An 18,144-nucleotide genomic window follows, 5' to 3' on the forward strand; every position below is an offset into this window, starting at 1 on the left:
AGTTTTACATCTAAGTTTTGTAAACAATTTTTCCCTATATGGTGGTCTAAATGCGCAATTTTCACATAATCTGGTGGGAAAATATTTTCCTTTTTTGTCTAAAAATAGTCAAATTTAAAATGAAAATATGTTGATCAGTTTTGAATGAAAACTGCAGATAATTTGGGTGTAATTGTGTAGTGTAAACCTTTCAGTCTTTAAAAATAACAAAACTAATAGAACAACTAATTACCTTAAAGGACAATTCCGGCGCAAAACGAACCTAGGGGTTAATAACAGATGTGTACCCACTCTGTCGTTCTCTGGGACATGTTTTCATGCTAATTGAATGTTTGTAGCTTGAAACAAGCTAGCGCGGACTTTTATACCACTAAAAAGGCTCAAAATATCACCAAAATTCAACAGTAGCATAACGAGGGTCCCTAAATGTTAACCGAAGCATTGAGAACATTGTAAGTGTACAGACAGTTTATTAAAAAGATAGTTTAGAAAGACAGTAGCTCCCAAGATGCCGGCCGCCTCTATACGAGAACGCGACTGTCTTTATAATCTATCTTTTTAATAAACTGTCTGTACACTTACAATGTTCTCAATGCTTCGGTTAATATTTAGGGACCCTCATTATGCTACTGTGGTGATATTTTGAGCCTTTTTAGTGGTATAAATAGCGATTTGTTTTTTTACTTTTCCTGTGCCCCGAATACTAGCGTTGTAAGCTAATCAACGGTCCGCGCTAGCTTGTTTCAAGCTACAAACACATTCAATTAGCATGAAAACATGTCCCAGAGAACGATCGAGTGGGTACACATCTGTTATTAACCCCTAGGTTCGTTTTGCGCCGGAATTGTCTTTTAAGTAAAGATGTGGTAAAAGGTTAAGTGTTGCATTTTTGTTAATTACTTTATCAACAGATCTCACCAGTGTTTGTGATATTTAATGAACTTTAATTTCTCACATTAAAGACAGCACTTTGAGGGAATACATTGTGTGTAAATATAGTAGATACTCCACGTGGGTTTGCTCAATAAAGAAATATATGCAACAACATTTAGACAGGAATAGATTTTGACAGAATTTGCTATGGCTTTGTGTGATTCTGAGAAACTAATAATAATTTGTTGCTGATTGCTAATCAGCTATGACAGGCACTCCAATGTGTTACATTTCTGCTCTTCAGGCAAGTTAACTGAAATCAAATGTACAGCACAAATATTCCACATTAGTGCCACCCAGTGGCAGAAATACCACCATATTTTTGTGCAGCACTAATTCGGAAAAATACATCACAAGTGGAAATAAAAATGTTTGGCATCAAAGTAACCTGTGTTTTAGAAATAGATTTCATTTTAATAAAGGGGGAAAAAAAGAGTCCTGTACTGTATGTATCCCAGAAGTCACTGGGGGAAATGTTAACAGCTCAGCATCAGTATCGAACTAGCAATGCCGACTCTTTAATCGTGATAGATTTTCTTAAACCACATAAATATGAATTCACAAGCATCTGAATATGTGTCAATGGCTTTGAAGGCGGCATCTATCAGCAGCAGATTTACCAGTCCGAGGGGTTCAGTGTGGTGATGTTTAGAAACGTTCATGACAGAAGAGATTTGGGATGTTTCCACCCTGAAATTGTTGAACAAATTAGAGACACTGGGCTGTAAGAAACAGAGTGCCAATTCAAAAAGTCCTGACTCAGGCTCTGGTGACAACACCCATGCTTCTTACTCAGATCTCGGCGCGCTCTGTTTGCTGCCCGTGGCTGATTGGCTATAGGTACATGCCGTTGATGAGGTAATCTGACTCCTCCGTGGTGAGGGGTCGAGCTTTCTTCAGCTTGTGTCGAACAAGTCTGAGACGACAGCCAATCATAAGCAGCAGCAGTGCAGTGATGATTAGGCCGAGAGCCAGAGGAAGAATTGCACCTTCAGGATGAAATAGAGGCCATGTGGAAAAATTTGGAAGACATAAAAAAGAACAAGATATTAAGATTAAGATTAAATATAAACCAAAACTTTCATGTTAGGTCTTACCTGACTCTGGTACTGGATGTCCTCCCATTACTGGAAATGGTTTGGAGACAGGGACGTCGCTCTCTGCTTGGCTCTGGGAGACTCTAGGGCCAGCTTCAAGAAAGGTTAAAATACAATTTAGATTTAAAAAAAGTTAACACTTACTGGTACTGGTATGTTGGTAGTTAGTTTTATTAAAATACACTGTGGCTTTACCTATCTCAGTCTGTTTGGTTATTGGAGGAGCCACAGTTGCTGGTTTGAAAGCCGGCCCTAAAAGATATTTATAATAAAAGATGTTTTGTGTCGTTGCAATTATAGAATTAGATTAAAAAAAGAAATAGGCAAGAAGCAGATTCTCACCTTTTTGTATACATTCACTGACACAGTCAGATTCCTGGAGGAAGTTGTTATGGTTGCCCTGGCAACCGCCATACAGGAAGTGTTTGCATTCTCCCGCATTTTGGTCATAGTACCAGCGTGGGAAGGTGCCTTTACAGGGTCCGACAACTGGAGCTGCAGCACATGGATCTACAGCAACGGAGAGAAAGAGTCTGACACAATCAACCTTCTATGTGACACACATTAGGAGTGCCTCATATCGAGTACAAAAGATGTATTGCGTTTTGGTAAATTACTTTGTCAAAAAAAATTGCCACAGTGTTTTTTTTTTTATGTACAATATCTCACATGAAAGACTTTGAAGGAATACATCTGGGCAGATATAGTATGGTATACACTGACTCCACATAAGTTTAAGACAGACACAGTTAGCGAATAGCTGGTGAACGTAGTTTAGCAGCTACAGAGTCAGATATTTGAGTTGGTGGAGTTCAAAACTGAGCTATAAGAGAGTGAATATTAGATTTACATTCGCCAGGTGGCCAGGAACACAACTCCAAATTAAAGCTAATGTTGCTCTAGGTCTGCTGGATGTGTAAATAGGCGATTGCTTACTGACATGTTCACCATAGGTCATTTCTGTGTTTACAGCTTGTCTCCTCCAAGTGGCCAAAATATTGATTAATGAGATAAGACTTTATTGAAAAGGGACAGGGAAAGCAAAGTTGCAGCCCGATGAGAGTCAATGCATTCCCATAAACAACAAGAGTCACAACCAACTGAGAGTAAAGATTTTAGTATTTTTTTTAAACCCATTATACTTGATCTCTTTCTTCTAAACAATGGGGTATCGTCTTAGTTAGCCAAGCATTTAGACATGGGACTGAGCATTTGTGATATGAAGAAAAGACTCCTGAGAGCGTAATACCTGCAGTAAAATACCAATCGGGGTCCTTTGGGCAGTCTCAGCCTGATTCAGGGATCAGATGGCAGAGGGGACAGAGGGGCTTTGTTCCAGCACTCAGAGGGGACGCAGGCAAAGAGCTGCTTTCCCAGGGAATGCTGAGTGGCCCTGTGGCTTCGCCAGCATTGTGAGCTCAGTGCTATGACTCAATGGCTGCCTACAGGGCCTCCATCTGCTTCTATGTCCAGACACACACTACAAACACTCTCTGCCTCGTCACAAAGGGATACTGCACTGATTACACAGCGATGGAGGATCATATTGGGACGCAAACATTTGACCAAATATAGATAAAGTAAAAGAAATGCTTGTGGACTCCCATCCACCCATTTATTTGAAACTACCACTCTATGTTGTATCACCACACTGCTTTGTGCAGATATTAGATGCCCTGTAAGTGAGAATAAAGCTCTTCAAACACAAACACAACCTTACCTTGACTGGCTGAAGCCTCCTGTTGAGTGGGACTTTGTGGAGGAGCGGCATGGCTCCTGTCCTGAGGTGTTATGATGTTCTCTATGGTCTTTCTGGGCCCAGTCTGGAGCATGGAGCCATCCTCTGCCTCATCTGTCTGAGCCACAGGCTGATGAGGGTTTGACAGATCAACAGCGTGGGTCACTGACTTCCTGTTGCTGTCAACTAAAGAAATTACAGAAAAACAAATGAACGGTGGGAAGATCCATATGCTTTTGATTAAGTTTTCTTTTTCTTTTAATTCTTGCATTCCTTTAACTGAACCTGATATTACAAGATTATAAGAGATTATAAAATATCTTCACCATTTAAACAAACATACATTTCTGAAGAACAAGGGTTTCTTACACATTGGGCAGAAGTCTTCATCAGATCGGTCAGGGCAGTGTTGCTTCCCATCACAGGCGTAGGTGATGTCAATACAGCAGCCGTCATCACACTTGAACTGGTACTTTGAACAGAGGCCTGTACACACTGTGGGCACAGAAAGTTACAGCTATACACATTGCTATACTATAACAGTATTGCACTGTAACTACAAAGCCCCATCTTTAAAAACAAATTGAAAATGGTACTGTACATGTTCTTTAATGTTGTTACATCATTAGTGCTGCCATTTTATATGATTGAGATAAACAACTCAAGAAACTTTCAGTTAGTAAAGGATCCATTACTGTGAAAGAAAAGCCAGCAATATATCGCACCTCATAAGAATTAACAATAAACTTGAAAGGAGCTTGAAAAGGAACAAAAACACAACATAGACCTATGTTTTGGTGAACACGTCACCTTCTGCTTGGTGTTTTGGGGCCAGCACAGTGACAGAGACGTTGTCAGAGCTTTTCTGGCCCGCTGTGTCAGTGACAGTCATTTGGAAGGAGTAGACTCCCTCCTGGAGACCGCTGATCTTCAGCAGCCCTGGATGAGACGCCTTCAACAGATACAAAAAGATCCGATTTTAATGAATCACACATATGACCTTTCTAAGTTCTCCAAAGTTGGTCTCCTCTTAAAAGTGACAGCAGAAGTTAGATGCTAGGCAACAAAATCAGATTTCAGCATCATTAGTTTTTAAAAATGTACTGGCTTTGGAAAAATGTTTTTTTTTTTAAATTGACAAAAACGATTCACTGTTGCTGTGGATTAACTATTTTCTGTTGAAGTCAGAAACTGATGAAAATTGACCACAGATGAACAGTGTAAAGAGTATTTATATAAAAAGTAGGACACTTTGGTAGCAGACGTTTCACATGTTGCCTCTAAACTGTTAACAGAGAGCAGGCTCTAACATTTCTGCTGTCCTTGGGGCAGGTTTGGGCGTAATAAACTCTTATCTCTGTTGGTATAGCAGGTATTATGGAGCCCTGGCCGCAAGCTGCCCTGTTGACTTAACTATATCAAACAAGCAATTTGACATTGGTGTCTGTGAGGGTGATTAGTGACTATTCATACTGCAAATTAAAATGTTAGCATCATCTGATCCCTGTGAGAAGAAGGAACAATAGAGCTATTCCTGTATATATTCTTAACTCACTCTGTGTGATCTCCTGTGTTTGTTTTCAGACTTTCATTCTCACGTTGAGCACCCAAACTAAACTGCATTCAATGATTTTACTGCAAGATGCCTTGGCTATGAGCATTCACTAACCTTCATATTGATGGCTGTGTCCCCCTTGATGAGAGTCCATTCATAGTGGTTTATGCCATTGTCGTCCACACTGTCCCGTCCATCCAGGACAGCCCAGTCTGTGGGCAGCTGGATCACCACATCCTGTCCAGCATCACTGCGAGGAGGCTCATCCACATCTGCAAAATCAGGAACAGGAAAAACCATGAAAATATGGAGGATGTGTACTACATGCCAACTTCATTTCAACTGTACTCTTTCTTGTCCTGTCTTGTTAATCGTTTGGTCTATAATTGTCGCAAAATAGGGGAAAATGCCAGAGACAATTTCTTAAAAGCTAACGGCGACTTCAGATATATTGGTTTGTATGACAAACAATCCAAAACTAGAATAGATTTGCTTTAAAATGATATAAAAACAAAAACAAATCCTCACTTTGGAGAAGCTGAAACAAGAGAATAAATTGTATTTTTAACTTGAAAAATTGCTTATATAATTTTGTGATTATCAAAACAGTTGGTAAATGGTTGCGATAAAAACACCTGCTGCTGGTCTCAGTGGCCTGGTCTAATTTTGCACAGCTAGAACCTGAAAGGTAAATCATTAACTCAACCTGCCTGTTTTATAAAGATTAAGTAGTTAGTACAGTCTATCACATTTGATGATCTTACTTACTAAAGATATTAAACTGAGACTACAGTCACGTTTTCTTAAACCCACTGAAGTTTTAGGTACCAACTTTTGCCCAAACCTTAAGGAAACGGGAGCATAAATTACCGTCGGGGGTTCATTTCTGTTCTATAAAAGCATATAATTAAATAGTGCATAAGCCTTTTCAATATGGCCTTACACAATAGATACATGCTAAATATACAGCTTTTATGTATGAACCGCTGGGTAAAATGTTACCTATAAGGGTAACCATGTTGATTATTCATCAGTTGTCCATAGCACATTTAATAACTATCCAGCATAACGAGTAACAATACAAATTGGTAACTACAAGTGTAACCAAGGGCCCTGCAGGAATTTTAATAATGTCAACACATTGCATGAACAACACAATCTAAATCAAGATAAATCCTATAGAGCAATACTTTAAATATTTAGTTTGTTGTAAAACTTAGCCTGTAAGCCTGGGATTTAAGCCAGCATCTCCCACCTTGTGTATCCACCTCATCCGGATGTCCTTCCCCGGGCCTCCTGGCTGAACCGCTGGATGTAACAGGGAGGTGTCCCTGCGTTGTGTTGAGAGTCCGGCTGTATGTAGTGAAGCCCTGTTGCGGTGCAAAGGAGCAGACATTTTTATTCCTGTAGGTGCAGTTGAACAGGTAGCAGCTGAGACTGTCCCCGGGCTGCCTCAGGTCCTGCTGGACCACCGCCACGGTGCAGTGAGGCTGGGAGCAGCAGGCGTGCAGACAGTCCTTCAAGGTGTACACCCTGTCCGGGGCTAACAGGAAGGTGGCCCCTTGCTCGATGGAGGCCTTGGCTCGGATGATGCGCTCCCCGACAGCGTTAAAGTCGCCCACACAGGAGTCAATCACATCGCCTGTCCTGTACGTCTGGTCCTGCTGGAGCTGCTTGCGGAATTCCTCCAACAGCTCCTCCACGCCTGATATTTTGGATTTTAGATCCGATATTGGCAAAGACCGAGTGTAGATACGTTGGACAGCGCTCAACAGCACAACACAAGCGAGCAACAGCAGCCGGGGATGCTGAAGAAGAGCCATGTTGTTCACGCAGTTAAACGGCGTCTCCCTCTTCTGCCTCTGGCTGGTCTCCGACGCATCCACACCGCAAAGATGGCCTTCCTACATGAAATATATCTCTGTAATAGTCATGTAAAACACGGTATTTTACACAATGTTCGTCTCTAGCTAGCTAAATCATGAGCGAAGGAGATTACGAGTTGTCCTCTGACGATGCTAGAAATCTGTCGTTGTCATGGTGAGGAGGAAGACGGCCGCGAGCGCGAGACCAGAACGTTTTTTATTTTTTATTTTATTTTTTATTTAAAAAATCAACATCCAAAGATACAAGTAAACAGCATTAGCACATAGATCAAAAATAAATTATACAAAGAATATATGATGAGCATAAAGGCGAGACCAGAACGTTTGGCTGCTCAGCAGAAACCACTGACGTCACAATGATGGATAAATATGGCAAGTGGAAAGCTAACACACCTGTAACGTTAGCTCTATTTACCTCCCTGTCTCTACTTTCTACTGGTGTTTGCTTTTATTAAACTCTACCTATATATTCGCTTGAACAGCAGCAACACACATAGGATACATTTTTATTTCTTTAGCTATAGTTTGTGTTCAGTTTGTTTTTGTTGTAGCCCTAAGCTAATTTTATTTTTTGATTGTCCTGTAATGTTTTGAGACAGCTTGTGTGTGTGTGTGTGTATGTGTTGACTGCCTGTATCTGTATCATAACTTCATTTTAACAGTTGTATCACTCTGTAAAGCACATTGAATTTCCTCCATGAGATTACTCATGTAAAAAACTACAATATTTCTTATGAAATGTGAAATAAAAAGCAAGTTTCACAAAAAATGGAATTACCGCTACTCTGAAATAGTATTTATATATTTATATATATATATATATATATAGTATTATATTATGCTACTTATATTATGCTATTCTGCTATTTGCTAATCAGTTTATTCTGTTTTACTTTTTGACATGACCGTATCATACCACAACACCTATCATTTTCTAGCCTACTGTAGTTGTGCAGGTAATGTCATTTTTCACTTTTGAAAAGTAAAAATCATAATTTATGGCTGGAAAATAGAAATCTAACTTAAAATGCCTATGGAGAACAGTATAAGCATTTGACAATTTTCAATATTGTTTTATAACAAGTAGAGCTGTGACTTTTCTCTCTATGAGTAGAGGAACCATTTCATATAACCATCACACCAAACTATTTTTTTTATACTTTACTATATCCAATCACATTTGTAACAGAATGTTCTAACACATTTCTTTCACAGTTCAAGATGAAACATTTTATTTTAACAATATGACACAAAAATCTTGAATCATTTTAGATATGAAACAAAACGGACACACTGTTCATGATTATGTTCCCCATTTCTGAAAAGTTTTTAAAATAAAAAAAGGTCAAGGCTCTTCCATAAGAATTTGCTTGCATTTCAGATTTTTCATGACATCTGATTGAATGATCATATCTACACACATAGATATCAAACAACATATCTATGTCTACACAAGCAGGATAAGCACAATTCTGTCAGTGTACAACAATAAAAACAGAGCAAATGATTTCATGTAATATTAATTATACCAACTGAATATTGTATCCTATAATTTGTGACACTAGAAAATACAATACTGTACAATAAATGTTTCACATATGTTGATTATATACACAGTCAATCCACATGGAGATTTAACTATGTCTATCTTTGTATTTGTAAAGTACATAAATGTTATTCCGTAACACAATATTTACACTTTTCTGAAAAATAAAAACGTAGATTTGTATTATAAAAGGAAATGTGAAAAAAAAACCAATTTAAATAAGTCTCAGTATGGATACAAAATACAATAAAAACAGGGCATGCACTGACATCATTTAGATTACCATAACAATTAAATTAAAAACACATTTAAATAAAGTAGTGATAAGATGCTAGGATAAAAATATTAGTTCAGATGATTTTGAATGTAGTATTTTGTATCTCAGGCTTGTATTAGAAAACAATCAGTCTCCAGTTTTGTAAACGTCTTGTAACCTTGTACATCTTGTAACGACAGGAGAAAATGTTTTGACAGTATTCAATATTTTAACAATAGATTTTCTCACCAATTGTCATTTTTAACGCACCTGTAACAAAAAGCTGTGTAATGTCCACCAAACTTGTGGCACTTCTCAATTATTGTTGCTTTCAAAGTTGTTTTTTCCAAAATCCTTTTTTCAAAATTGATCAAGATGCTCCGACGAGACCAGTCAGAGTTTTTTGTGCTGGTGGAAAGCTGCTCTGTGCACACGACGGCAAACACAGGTTTCTCTCCTAAAAGTCTTGCTCTTGTAAAAACAGAGGAAAAAAAGTACTAGTTGTTGGGACAAAGGACCTGGCTTTTCTGAGTGGTTGTCGCCACTTAAGGCCTCAGGTTGGCTTCTGCCTGTAGTCTGCGATGGCCTTCCATAGTTTACACAGGATCCCGCCTCTGACAGGACAAAAAGAAAAGACTGTTAGGTTACACTATACAATTTACTGTTTGCTACAGCTTGTGTGTACCTAACAGAAATTACACTGAGTAGAATTATTTGTGTTTATATCACATTTTTGTCAGTATTTTCCAGCAGTAGTATGACACTAATTCCTGGATGGATGGGTAGATTCATTTAAAATGATCAACTAATTAAAGTTCATTTAATTTTTTGCTAAAATTGACACTTGGCTTATATGTTGATTAACTTCTTATAGCTACTGTAGCTAACAGTAGTGTCAGTGTTTGCTAATAGGTCTCCACAAAAAAGGATCGAACAGCCTTCTGTGCACATAATCCAATTTTTTTGCATTTTAGCCTTTAATAGAGAGGGCAGCTGTAGACCAGAAAGGAGGGAGAGAGAGGGGGAAGACATGCAGCAAATGGCCGCAGGTCAGACTCGAACCCTGAGCCACTGCGTCGAGAACTGAGCCTCTGCATATGGGTGCCCGCTCTACCAGGTGAGCTAACCAAGCGCCCGAAGGCCTTTTTTTTTTGAGGAAACAGTATTCAATGCTTTTTATGACTTTTAAGGCCTGCAGATTCCCTGGAGAACATGTCACTGTCAATAACTGTGGTGTGTATTGCTGTCTTCCACCATGTGTTTTTTTTAATATAATCACTGGGGGGCGCCAAAAGCAGAAATGTATCAAACCTACACATACAGTAATGGAGTTTGTATCAATGTTTTTTGGTCTCTTATGTGAATATGATACGAGCTGATATGCTGCCACAAATGAGAGAAATTTAAAAAGAGATGAAAACTGTTGTAGTATTAGTCAGCTAATAAACATGTTTACAGATGTGCCCAGTCCTACATTTTAAATGTAGTGTTACCTCCTGAGCAGAGCCGCATGTAGGTTTCTAGAACTGCATCCAGAACCAAACTGTCACCCATGTAAACAATTTGAGAACCTGTGAGCTTGTGACGAAGGAAATTACAGTTTTGTTTATTAACGTCACCTTAAAGGATTTCTGAGAAATGAAGCTGCCACTATGAGCCACTACAGCGCTGAGTTGCCCTGTGCAAACCTAAGAACCATGAAAATACATCAGTACAAACTCCATTATGCAACAAAGATAGTCGTCTTAGCTTCACTTCTGCGTTTCCTGTATTTGGAGAGCTGCAGCATGTATTTTAGTGACTAAATACAGAAAACAGAAGTGAAACAGAGGCAAAAAAAAAAAAAAAAAAAAGTTCACTACCGCAGTCTTAAACTCTTCAGATCATCTCTTGTTACATCGTGGAGGATGTCGTTCAACGTGTACTCCTCATTCAGTATCTGGAGAAACAAAATGCATGAAACAAACTATACAGTTGCATGAGTTCAAGACTTGGGTCTTAGGTTACCTTCTGTAACTTTACAACACTTTATACTATCTTTTAGTTCATGGTTTAATTTAGTCATAAAGCACCCAGGAACATTGTTTTAAAAATTGCTTTATAAAAAAAAAATCTTTATTGTGGGAATACGAAAATTACAGAACAACAAACACCAGCTCTAATATCTCAAAGATTTAAGCAGGTACTGTATACCATGGTGCTGTCATTGTGTGATGTTAACCAATAGACAAGGTCCAGCTAATTATAAGTAAAAGCAGGGACTTACTCTATCGATGGAGTCCTGGTCAGCGCCGTAAAGCCTTAGCCAGCTGGTCATCTCTGAGTCTTCCTGTCTCTCTGCAGGTGGACTCCTCTGTCCCTCGGGGCAACCCGATGATGTGGGGACGTCTGCCAGAAAATATAGCGAACAGACTCTTTTAGACATACACAGGAAAAAGAACAGCACCTGAATAACCAAAACATAAGGACAAATTTATTTTATCTCGTTTTTGTTTTGTTTTGTTTTTTTTCCCCACATAAAGCTCATTCATAGTTCTACCATTACATCCAAAGTGCTGATTTTTAGGCTAATCACAAATTGCCGTATTACAAGTATTTCCTTGTGTTTTCCCTGTCCCTTGTGTCTCCAGTGCATCCCTGTCTGTCTCTCTGGGCCTTCCCCAATTCCCAGTTCGTGCATCCCTGATTCCTCTCCTCGCGTCTTAGTCCCGCCCACAGGAGATTCGAGTGGAGGAGTCGAGGAAGAGACGTGAGGAGGCAACATGCATTTAAAAAAATGAGACATCCTTGCCTTGGAGGCTTTTTAAAAGATTATTTATTTGGGGCTTTTGCCTTCCTTTGTGGTGACAGTGGATAGACAGGAAAGGTGGGAGAGAGATGGGGGATGACACGCAGCACAGGGCCGCAGGTCGGATTCGAACCCGGGCCGCTGCAAAGAACACAGCCTACATGGGGCGCACGCTCTTACTGGGTGAGTTGGGGTCGCCCCGGAGCCGTCATTTTAAAACAACGGCAATTAAATATGGCGTGCGGCACAGCTGCATCCGCTGTTCATTGTTTTGTTATGCGCTGTATTTTATATGATCTCTGTCAGATGAGCACAACAGTGTTCATGACAACTTATTTACTTTTATTTGAATTCCCAATGTGGCATAATGTGACAAGAATGTACAGATGTCATACATTTTAATTTACCCTTTTGCCTAAAGCACTACACATGTTTGTATTAAAATAACTATACAAATATATATATATTATATTTACACACAAACACACATCACATATCCTGGGACATTTAAGCAGCTAAACTAAACACTGTAGTTATAAACTTGACAGAGGAATCAGAGGCAACACTCTCCCGGCTTCTTCCTGATTACAGCTTATTCACATCACCTGTCCAGTCTGCTCAGCTGCCTTCAATCAACTCATCACCTCTCCAGTATTTCAACCCCAGCACTTAATTCATCCTGTGCTAGATCGTTCTATCAGCTACTGTGGTAGTTTAACATTTCAGGCCACTCAATAATGTAGTCTACTTGATTATCTCCTCGTCCTTGTTTTTTTTTTTTTTTGTGCCTTTGTCTAATCCTGATTTGTCCCTGTGCTTTAGGATCATCCTCATCTGCCTGCCTGCTCTCTCTCAGCTATTCCCTCAGCCATCTCTGCAACACACCCCATTCCCTCCTCACTTCACCTCACCCTCTATAGCCATACTCAATGCTTCTTGTCTTCTGCCTCAGCCAACCATCTCCTCGTAAATTTCCTCCCCCCCCCCCCCCCATTTTCCCTTACAATAAATCCCTTTCATTATCATCTACACCTGAGTTGGTGTTCTGCGTTTGGCTCCTCCTCACTACAACACCAATACATTTGTATTGATGTGCATGTTGGATATGCAGCAAGAAATTGCAGCTATAAATGTCAGACTGCATTTGACCTTAGCTTTTAGTTATTGTTATCATTTATATTAATTTTACTTCCAGTGTAATTTACTGCTCTACTTCAGTTGAGTTGTTCACCTGTAAAATTTGCTGCTGCAAACATTTTTATTGCAACCTTTAAAACAAGCAAATAAACATAACTTGGTAAAAATGTAAATTTAATATAACAACAGATATATTGGTATCAGATTTTTATCATTTTAAAATTCTGACCTTGGTTCATTATCAGGCTCCAAATCCAGTAAGAGCTGGTCATGTATGCACAAGGAGATAATTGCTTCAAGATGCAGCAATATCACATCAGCAAGACAGGATGCACCTCGTGTGTAATAGATGTTTTCATACTGGAAGTCACACAATTTGCACCTCTAGTAGGCGATGAGAAAGCTGTGTGTTCATGTGCATTGTTCATGTCACAACTTGTATAAATAATTTATTGAGCCGGAGGGGAAAAAGTCTGATGCAACTTAAACTTGAATATTTCTCTACACTGTTAATTACTCTGTGGAAATGAGTTCTGGTGTATTGATTACAGATCAGCTGTGAATGGACAGTGGAGTCGCCTCAATGAGACACAGCTGGTTGTGAAATGTAAAGGCAGACTGGTAGTAGCAGCAGAAGTGGTGCAAGTGTTCAGTCAGTGTGAAAAGGTAAATTAGATTAAGTCCAGACCTGCGGGCTCAGATCGCAGCCTCAGTAGTCTGATCTCCTGCTCTCTCTCCTCCAGCACTTGTTGAAGGATGGCCTGATACTCTCTCTCTTTCTCCAGCAGCTGCTCTCTCAGCCTGGAGCCAAACAAGTTGGAGGGAGGAAACACGTCAGGAGGATTTCTTTTTGAATTGAATCAATAAAATGACTAATGAAATATATTAAAAGCTAAACAAGAAGCTGTGAAAATTCAAGGTTTCTGGCTGATGAACATTTCTAATCACAGTACACGTTCATGGCTACCTGTTGGTCTCCAGCTTCATCCGGCCGAGCTCCATGCTGACAGAGCGCTGTGCATTATGGGACTCGCGTGACACGGTGGAGCTGAGCGTGCTGACTCCGGAGGTGACCACGGTGTCGTCGTGAGCGGCAAGAGGCGCCCGGCTCTGGTGGGTGGAGTTTCTCTCCAGCTCGGTGTCATCGTCGACGTCCTCCTGCTCGGCCGGGTCACTTTCTGAGGCCAGGCTGAAGTGAGGCCTCAGCTCTGAACACAGACACAACACATTACTTTTAATGATTTAATGAATGATGATCAATATGACGGATATGATGCAGTTGGTTTGATGATGTTTTTGTTATGCAAATAGAAAGTATCATTGATTCTGACACCGCATTGAGATCAGATTCCAGGCAGACAAGTATGTATAAATATGCTTTAACAGTATTAGAACCGAAAAGCTTTAAGTTGATTAACTAGTCGATCAACAGAAAATTGAGATCAATTTGAATAATTTATGATTGTTTAGGTTATCTATCAAGTTAAAATGATAAACATTCACTGGTTCCAGCTTTAGTTTTTAAATGCCACTGCAAATTCAATTTTATGTTGTTTTGGACTGTTGCTGGAACAAAAACAAGCATTTTTTCACTTTTTCTGATAGTTCACAGACTAAAAGATGAATGATGTATGTGAGATAATTGACAGATTATCGATAATAAAATCGAATTATTAGTTGCAGCCTTTATAAATGTTATCATAGGCAGTGAATAGTTCATCCTGCACAAACACTAAATACTTCAATTTGACTGCTAGGACAATGCTATCATTGAGTACAAGTAGCATTAAAGGAATTCAAATACTGCATATTACAGCTTTTAATTTGAAACAAACTGGTGTTAGTGCAGCCCTTCAATGATTGAACTTCAGAAAAGATATGACTTCATAGTCAAAATCATGACTTACAGTATGAGGGCTTTGTGAAACAAACACGCCAAACAATGTTAGCTTTTTATCCCAAAAACATGATTCTAACTTAATCTACAAGTCGATTGTGTTGCTGAGCTGACATGTAATATTTAATTAAATTCTCTGGCACCAAATAAAGTGAGGACTAACGTAAAATATAGATGTGTTTCAATTTTGGGGGTTAAATTATGGAATGAACTTAACGATGAGATGAAAATGTGTACGTCTTTGAGTTTCAAAAAAAGCTTTAAAATCTAAATTAACGGTTAGAAAGTAATTTGAATAAAATATAAATTGTTAAATGTATTTCTAGGATTGTACTCCAGTATTTGGTTTCATTTAGTTTTGTTAAATTTGTGGGTGATTATATAGGGATTATGGGATAGGATAGGCAAAAATAAGCCTTGGCTTCAGCCTACTCCTTTTTACATTACATGTCATTTAGCTGACGCTTTTATCCAAAGCGACTTACAATTGCTATTTACAGTGAGGAAAATAAGTATTTGAACACCCTGCTATTTTGCAAGTTCTCCCACTTAGAAATCATGGAGGGGTCTGAAATTGTCATCGTAGGTGCATGTCCACTGTGAGAGACATAATCTAATCCAGAAATCACAATGTATGATTTTTTAACTATTTATTTGTATGATACAGCTGCAAATAAGTATTTGAACACCTGAGAAAATCAATGTTAATATTTGGTACAGTAGCCTTTGTTCGCAATTACAGAGGTTTCCTGTAGTTTTTCACCAGGTTTGCACACACTGCAGGAGGGATTTTGGCCCACTCCTCCACACAGATCTTCTCTAGATCAGTCAGGTTTCTGGGCTGTCGCTGAGAAACACGGAGTTTGAGCTCCCTCCAAAGATTCTCTATTGGGTTCAGGTCTGGAGACTGGCTAGGCCACGCCAGAACCTTGATATGCTTCTTACAGAGCCACTCCTTGGTTATCTTGGCTGTGTGCTTCGGGTCATTGTCATGTTGGAAGACCCAGCCTCGACCCATCTTCAATGCTCTAACTGAGGGAAGGAGGTTGTTCCCCAAAATCTCGCAATACATGGCCCCAGTCATTCTCTCCTTAATACAGTGCAGTCGCCCTGTCCCATGTGCAGAAAAACACCCCCAAAGCATGATGCTACCACCCCCATGCTTCACAGTAGGGATGGTGTTCTTGGGATGGTACTCATCATTCTTCTTCCTCCAAACACGGTTAGTGGAATTATGACCAAAAAGTTCTATTTTGGTCTCATCTGACCACATGACTTTCTCCCATGACTCCTCTGGATCATCCAAATGGTCATTGGCAAACTTAAGACGGGCCTTGACATGTGCTGGTTTAAGCAGGGGAACCTTCCGTGCCATGCATGATTTCAAACCATGACGTCTTAGTGTATTACCAACAGTAACCTTGGAAACGGTGGTCCCAGCTCTTTTCAGGTCATTGACCAGCTCCTCCCGTGTAGTTCTGGGCTGATTTCTCACCTTTCTTAGGATCATTGAGACCCCACGAGGTGAGATCTTGCATGGAGCCCCAGTCCGAGGGAGATTGACAGTCATGTTTAGCTTCTTCCATTTTCTAATGATTGCTCCAACAGTGGACCTTTTTTCACCAAGCTGCTTGGCAATTTCCCCGTAGCCCTTTCCAGCCTTGTGGAGGTGTACAATTTTGTCTCTAGTGTCTTTGGACAGCTATTTGGTCTTGGCCATGTTAGTAGTTGGATTCTTACTGATTGTATGGGGTGGACAGGTGTCTTTATGCAGCTAACGACCTCAAACAGGTGCATCTAATTTAGGATAATAAATGGAGTGGAGGTGGACATTTTAAAGGCAGACTAACAGGTCTTTGAGGGTCAGAATTCTAGCTGATAGACAGGTGTTCAAATACTTATTTGCAGCTGTATCATACAAATAAATTGTTAAAAAAATCATATATTGTGATTTCTGGATTTTTTTTTTTTTTAGATTATGTCTCTCACAGTGGACATGCACCTACGATGACAATTTCAGACCCCTCCATGATTTCTAAGTGGGAGAACTTGCAAAATAGCAGGGTGTTCAAATACTTATTTTCCTCACTGTATGTCAGAGGTCACACGCCTCTGGAGCAACTAGGGGTTAAGTGTCTTGCTCAGGGACACAATGGTTGATGTATCGCAGTGGGAATTGAACCCGGCTCTCCCACACCATATGCATGTGTCATAGCCACTGCGCCATCACCACCCACCCGGTTAGATATGGTGGCAAATTGTGGTAAATTATTGTTTATTTCATGTATGTTAACCAAAATAAAATGATTCATCATCATCATCAATTGTCTTAATCAAGTGATTGCATCACATTGTGTAAGCCCCTGCAAAAATACACAAACTGCCAGACTCAGTTACACATTAGTCGCACTTATAGCTTAGCTACAGGTTCTCCCATTCTTACTTTGGAGCTACAGTAATGCTCTTCTGTTAAGTGGGCTTCTCAACACAGGATACTAACTAGTGCTAACACTCTATTGTGCTCATGTGGATGATTTCAGCGTATTAGTTGTCATCACTGAACATCCCCAGCAGCCACCCAAATACATGTCATTCAACAAAAAGCTGTGATTACTGTAGCTTCCATGGAGAACTCCCACCACAGCTTCTATTTTTATCAGACAGTCAGTGCTTCCCTGAGGGACTGACAACCTATTTAGAGGTGATCTGCTCCATACACTGATGATGTTACCTGGCACCAGGATCGTGATGGCGGTCTGCACAGCTTTGCGGATGATGTTGTCCAGAGCGAACATCCAGTGAGGCTTGATGTTGTGGTTTCGCAGCACTTTGTTTACCTGACGACGGGAAGTTTCATAGTTAAAGTACTGTGTTTTCATACTGAATACATTTCATATTATTGGCATATTTTTTATATACATATTTCATTTATTTACACAATCTTTCTACACAATTTTCATTCTTGAAATTCTACTTAACATAGTTGATGCTCCCTTATTTTCCTGCATATTTCATTTTAAAGCTCTTTTTTCTTTTACCTCCGTATCTTCTGCTGCAATGACCAAAAATGTCCACAAAGCATCATATTATGTTTGCTGATATTTTAACATATTTTATTATATTATATAAAATGTATTATTGTACTTCTGAACAATTGCACGACAAAAACCAAACTATGAATCTTCCCAGCTGCATGACTCTTCTTCTTCTCTAAATTGTTTGCACTGATGACCAACAGGAGGCATCAGAGCTCCATCTTCTTGCAGGATTACGCAACACTCCTTACAAATATGAAAACAACCACTTGCTTG

General features: G+C 39.5%; 2 protein-coding genes across 3 annotated transcripts in view; both read right to left on the reverse strand.

The window, feature by feature from the left end:
• Positions 1–927: 927 nt before the first annotated feature.
• Positions 928–7,991, reverse strand: lrp11 (low density lipoprotein receptor-related protein 11). The gene is made up of 9 exons (XM_031322368.2): positions 6,579–7,991; positions 5,438–5,595; positions 4,579–4,720; positions 4,138–4,263; positions 3,751–3,954; positions 2,373–2,540; positions 2,226–2,282; positions 2,031–2,123; positions 928–1,922 (listed from the first exon to the last, which is right to left on the reverse strand). The coding sequence occupies exons 1-9, from the start codon at positions 7,144–7,146 to the stop codon at positions 1,768–1,770; spliced, it is 1,671 nt and encodes a 556-aa protein (XP_031178228.1). The 5' UTR covers positions 7,147–7,991; the 3' UTR covers positions 928–1,767.
• Positions 7,992–8,416: 425 nt separating this feature from the next.
• The window catches only part of map3k5 (mitogen-activated protein kinase kinase kinase 5), an 84,046-nt gene continuing 74,318 nt past the window's right edge, over positions 8,417–18,144 (reverse strand). For both annotated transcript variants that reach the window (XM_031322335.2, XM_031322334.2), the window contains 6 exons: positions 17,565–17,670; positions 13,904–14,144; positions 13,625–13,737; positions 11,278–11,399; positions 10,874–10,950; positions 8,417–9,625 (listed from right to left, as the gene is read on the reverse strand). In XM_031322335.2, coding sequence (XP_031178195.1) covers positions 9,565–9,625; positions 10,874–10,950; positions 11,278–11,399; positions 13,625–13,737; positions 13,904–14,144; positions 17,565–17,670 — 720 coding nt within the window. In that variant the 3' untranslated portion in view covers positions 8,417–9,564. The remainder of the gene's footprint in view (positions 9,626–10,873; positions 10,951–11,277; positions 11,400–13,624; positions 13,738–13,903; positions 14,145–17,564; positions 17,671–18,144) is intronic.

The sequence above is a fragment of the Sander lucioperca genome, chromosome 19 (assembly GCF_008315115.2).
Source record: "Sander lucioperca isolate FBNREF2018 chromosome 19, SLUC_FBN_1.2, whole genome shotgun sequence".
NCBI classification, from domain to species: Eukaryota; Metazoa; Chordata; class Actinopteri; order Perciformes; family Percidae; genus Sander; species Sander lucioperca.